Here is a 5,804-nt window from a genome sequence, read left to right as displayed (position 1 = left end):
CTACGTAAAAGAATAAATGAACACAAATCAGATGTCAAGAATTATAACATTCAAAAACCAGTTGGAGAACACTTCAATCTCTCCGGTCACTCGATTACAGACCTGAGAGTGTCTATCCTTCAACAAAAAAACTTCAAAACCAGACTCCAACGAGAGATTGCTGAATTGGAATTAATTTGCAAACTGGATACAATTAACTTAAGCTTGAATAGAGACTGGGAATGGATGTATCATTACACAAAGTAAAACCATTTCCCCATATTATTTCTCCCCCCCACCTCACCCCCCACAGTTCCTCAGATTTCAGAGTAGCAGCCGTGTTAGTCTGTATTCGCAAAAAGAAAAGGAGTACTTGTGGCACCTTAGAGACTAACCAATTTATTTGTTCCTCAGATGTTCTTGTTAACTGCTGGAAATGGCCTACCTTGCTTGTCACCATGAAAGGTTTTCCTCCTTCCCCCCCCCCCCCGCTGGTGATGGCTCATCTTAAGTGATCACTCTCCGTACAGTGTGTATGATAAAACACATTGTTTCACGTTCTCTGTGTGTGTGTATATAAATCTCCCCACTGTATTTTCCACCAAATGCATCCGATGAAGTGAGCTGTAGCTCACGAAAGCTTATGCTCAAATAAATTTGTTAGTCTCTAAGGTGCCACAAGTACTCCTTTTCTTTTTGACACAGAGTAGAATACTGTTTTTTAATGATTTTGCATATATTTGCATATATTTAATTTCTTTCACAGTTGCTTTGGCCTGCAAAGCCCCTTCAAAAATCTAATATGGCCCTCGTCTCATAAAGTTTGGAGACCCCTGGGCTAGAGAATAGATCAGACCTTGTGGATCAGCCGAGCCCAGCTAATTCTTGCTTTTTCTTTTTATATCCACAGCATGGATGATTTAGTTGGGGATTGGTCCTGCTTTGAGCAGGGGGTTGGACTAGATGACCTCCTAAGGTCCCTTCCAACCCTGATATTCTATGATTCGCTCTAGTGACACGTTACTATCCGTCACGGAAAACGTTAACAGGATACTCCTGATGTGTTGTATGCACCACAAAATGGCCGTAAGATATAGGCTACCCTTGTTGTGAGAATGCAGAAGTAATGGCAGTCATAGCCCCTGCTAATGGGGCTGCTGAGGAAGCTCAGGATCAGTAAGTATTGACGTACCTGGACAAGGAGGTGACTTTAAGCTATCAGAAATAGACTGATTGCCAGCTATTTTGGAGATGAGATGATCAGGGACGATAATTAACAGGAACAGTCAAATGAGGAAATCAATTAATATTGTCTTTTATTGTTATTTGTAGCTTATGGCCAAAGGCTGAATAGCCTGATTTTGCTTACATTGTGTGACATGAAAGGGATTTGTCTGCCGTAAGTGCACCTACATGCTGCTCATTTGTTTATTTCTTTGTGTTCCCTCTTTTGAATACTGGTTTTGGGATTACATAATTTAAGGTTTCTGTCTGGATTTCTACCTCAGTGACTTGGGTTTGGAAAACTGGATGGGGATAGCAGACTTTCAACAGTTCATGTCTGCAGTGTGTACAAACACAGCATAGAATGACTACATGTCCCAGCAATAGCCACAAAATATCCTTTCAGGTATGTCTGCTTTGTGCTATATAAGGATTCCTCATCTGGTCAGAGAGTCCATCTTTACAACCTCTTTATACCACCAAAGTAATGCAGAGGAATTAGAGTGTGGCTGAAGACTGACCCATAATATTAGCTGATCATGAGATCAGTTATACCCTCAGAAACAAGTATTTACACTCAAGAACTTATTGCTTTTTTTACTTATTTTTTATTGTTCTTCTCTCCATTCCCTCCCCTGACTTTTTTTAATCCAAGAATATTATCTGCTGGTAGGAAAGCATCAATTTATTGATCATCATAGTCTGTCTCCAGAGAGGGAAATTTTAGTTACTTATTTTGTGGAGAAAAGGGATTGCACTTTCAAATGTCACTTAACTATGAAAGTTGAATTTAACCTTCACTTTATGATTTGACACTAGTGAGGGAAGTAGGGATGTGTCTGATCTTAACTGATGTGATGCTTTTGAGGGAGCTGCCAAAACTGTTGACTTCATTGTTTGAGCCCTGTTCCCCATGCTGCTTTAACCAATGGCGCATGCGTGTGAGGTCTTGGCTATAATGGTGCTCCTGGAGGAGTTGCTGTTGCTGCTCTCTTAGTTGAAGCTTCAAGGTTTTGAGGATGTGTGAGCATTGGATGAGGCTGAGCAGTTCATGGCGCAGTCGCCAATTCTCTGCTTTCACCTGCTTGGTGCGCTGGATTAGGCTGCGTACAGCTTCCGCTTCAGCTCTCTTGGCCAGAGACTGAACCTTCTGATGAGAGTCCAGCTCATATTCAGCTTTTACTTGCAGGAATCTGCTCTTGACCTTGTGCATTTGCTCTGAGTGCTGGATTTTTGTGACCAGCAATTCTTTCTCCAGCTCCTTGATTCTGCTCAGCTGTTCCAACTGCAGGTCCTTGAAGGGCTGCAAGTCTTCAACCTCCTTGTTCATAAGATAATACTTTGTCTCCATCTCCATCAATTGGTTCCTCATTTCCTTCTCTTTAGCTGTGTACTGAGAGATCAATTCTTCCTTCTGCTTTCGGACCTGTGCCAGATCAAAGTGGTTCTGGTTGTTTAGTGTAATGATAGCATTTTGGTGTTTCTGAGTATGTTTGCTTATATAGGTCATATAGGCTTTGCTGTCCTCCCGAAACTTCTGTGCCTCCTTATCCAGGAACTCATTCTCCCACAGAAAGTGCTCTACTCGCTTCATGTACATGTTCACATGCTCAGTCAGGATCTTATATTCCTTCTCCAGATATTGCTCCCTCTCTTTGACAAATGGTTCTGTGCTGCTCCTTGCCTTGGATATATCATCTTCCTTTCTGTTTGTTCCTTGCTTACTTTTTCCAAAATCTTTAGCTTTTTGTTCTGGCTTCTCTTTCTTGGATGCCATGTTCAGTGCTGGGGTGCCAGGGATACTAGCAAAATACAACAGCATGGGAGGTTATATATTGTAGGTGAAGAACCATGAACACATATTTTAAGGTTGGCTAACCCTTCTAGTCATAAATCTCCTGTTTAAACTGATTGAAACGTTGGCAGACTTTAACTAGTTGGCCTGAAATTTTTCATGCTTGGTCTCTTATTCAGGATGAATTTGGGGTAGAGGAGCTGGGGGGCGGGGAGAGGGGCAGAGGGAGGGAGTGTGTGGCCAGGACTAGAATAGCAGTACTGAGAGATATCAGGAGAGATGTGACTTGGGGAGAGTATGACTGGAATAACAGAGGAGCATAGGCTGAGCAGCATGATAGGGAGCCAGGGCTGGAATAGCAGGGGGCCTGTGGGCCAGGACTGAGGGACTTTGGCAGAACTGTGTGAGTGTGGGAGGATAGATGAAATACTGTAAGGGTCAAATTCCCTGTGCGTGGAAAGGAAGGGAGTCACTGAGAACTAGAATGCTTCCAGGCATGTGAAGGAAGTAAGGCCCCAGGCTCCAGAGCTCCAAGGGAGCCCCCAAAGGTCTGAAGCAAAATCTCTGACCTCAATTGTTCTACCTTCTCTCCCACTCCTGACCTCTTAATAAACCTTCAGGTCGTTTCTGTCACTGAACTCCCAGGAACTAGTAGGATAGTAACCTCCAATAGCCAGTCCCTAAAGGCTGTTAGCAGCTGTGTGGCTTTTGCCATGCAGTAAGCAGTTGAACACACTGGTGTGATTGGACTCTCTTGAAAGTCATGTGTATCCAAGGTGACAGAATATTATGACATCACAGGGCAAGCTCTATGTGTCCATGATGATGGATGGGCAGCGCCCAGTTTATAGTGCACCTGTGTAGGTGCATAAATTACCACATAATTGTCTTTGTGTTGGAATATGCTGAATAATAATGCTCTAAATAGCTGATAATCTTTTAACTCTTCCTCATATTCTTACACACCCCAGTCTAATTCTCATGATTGCAAATTAAACCCTCAAAACCTGTCTTGTGTGCAATAACATCTGTCTATATAAACCATTCATCTCAATGGGGTGTTAACATTGAAGCCTAATGATAATATTTTAAATCTCAACATTGCTAAGTGCTTATATAAGTGACTGAAAGACATGGAGATATAAGGGTCCAACATGGATATTAATTGCAGTGTGGTGGATAATGTTAAAATGTTATATTTTTATATACCTATTTACAAAGATGACATAATCTCATTGTAATGCAGGAGGATGGTAAAAGTCAAACAAGGGCATTTGTTACAATACAGGGGAAATACTGGGGTCCTGTTATCATTTAGCAGGAACATCCATCTAAAGAGCTTCTCCTTTTTGGATGGATATAATAGTAATAATTAAGAAGTTCAGTGGGACAGGAAGTTGCCTTTGAGTTTTGGTTCAGTGGGAAATGAGATGTTCAAATCCCTGTCCTTGAAATTTAAACTCATCTCTGATCCTTGCCCAAAAAGTGGGAGGAAAATCTCTGTTGCTTAAAAGTGTTATGTTGCCAAAAACAAAACAAACTCCTGGTTTTTTTCCTTGGGTGCTAAAAGCCAGAGCAGTCTCTTCCCTAGCAGAAAAAGACCTCCCATTTTCCCCAACAATTTCTACAATGCAGCCATGCATTTTCAGTAGTAAAATCTGAAGCACATTACACAGTTGTAGGGTAGTAAAAAATGAACTGAATTTCTTGTGAAAGTAAATAAGGGGTGCTACCCTGATTGTATTGTGCTGGCCTGAGATTGGGCAAAGTAAGGGAGACACAGCTAGTGACTGATGCATATGTCAGGTTTAGGACCTTATATCGATGCTATCTACCAGGAAACTGCTTTATAGCCTATGCATTCAAATGTCTTTTTTCTGAAATGTGTTAGCTGCCCCACCTATCCTTCCTCTTAATTAAAAAATATATATATTATGGCAGACTGCTGTGTCTGGTATAGATAAGATAAAACCAGTTTCTAAGTAATCTAAAATCTTCACAGTTACTTGAATTGCTTTGAAATTTGCAGCATAAAAGTGCATAGTATGGGTGTGATGTTATTCACTTGAACTGGGACTATATAGAACATTGTTGCAACCAAGGTCCTATAGTGGTACCAAATCTTGTATAAAGGGGGGTCAAATAAGGTGGCTAAGACAAGGTTATGGTTTGCTGGTTATGCTTATGCTGTGTATATGTGTGTATCATTTTTGTAGTTGAAGTTATGAATATTGGTTCAATACTGTCTGTATTTCAAACTTATGCTATGCTTCTGGGTGACCCCCCAGACATGTTGGTGTCAGCTTTGCCTAGCCTGCTTGATGACCCATTAAGGACCATCAGCTATATAACTGACCCACTGAGAGAAGACAGACACGCCTTGTAACTCAGCAAGGTATGCACGGACATGCCTATGGACAGAACTCTGAGGTTTTTCCATGCCATGTGATGGACAGCTTGTCATTGGAACAAAGAAAGAAAGACCACATGCAAAAGAATATAAAAAGCTGCTGCAGCTCCTCCATCTTGTCTTCAGTCCTGCTTCTTACCTCTGGAGGAATTTTGCTACACTGAAGCTTTGAATGAAGGACTGAATGACCCAAATGTGCCCTTGTTGCCAAGAAGGACAATAGCATTTTGGGATGTATAAGTAGGGGAATTGCCAGCAGATCAAGGGACGTGATCATTCCCCTCTATTCAACATTGGTGAGGCCTCATCTGTGTACCTCATCTGGAGTACTGTGTCCAGTTTTGGGCCCCACACTACAACAAGGATGTGGAAAAATTGGAAAATGTCCAGCGGAGG

At 41.7% G+C, this 5,804-nt stretch overlaps 1 protein-coding gene across 1 annotated transcript; it reads right to left on the bottom strand.

Annotated features, from left to right (window-relative positions):
- Positions 1-2,005: 2,005 nt before the first annotated feature.
- CCDC166 (coiled-coil domain containing 166) lies at positions 2,006-2,980 on the bottom strand. Its single transcript, XM_038388284.1, has one exon. It carries the CDS (start codon positions 2,978-2,980, stop codon positions 2,006-2,008), a length of 975 nt encoding a protein of 324 aa, XP_038244212.1.
- Between the last annotated feature and the right edge of the window lie 2,824 nt (positions 2,981-5,804).

Source organism: Dermochelys coriacea, chromosome 2 (assembly GCF_009764565.3).
Source record: "Dermochelys coriacea isolate rDerCor1 chromosome 2, rDerCor1.pri.v4, whole genome shotgun sequence".
NCBI lineage: Eukaryota > Metazoa > Chordata > Testudines > Dermochelyidae > Dermochelys > Dermochelys coriacea.
This window is presented reverse-complemented; position numbering and strand designations above follow the sequence as displayed.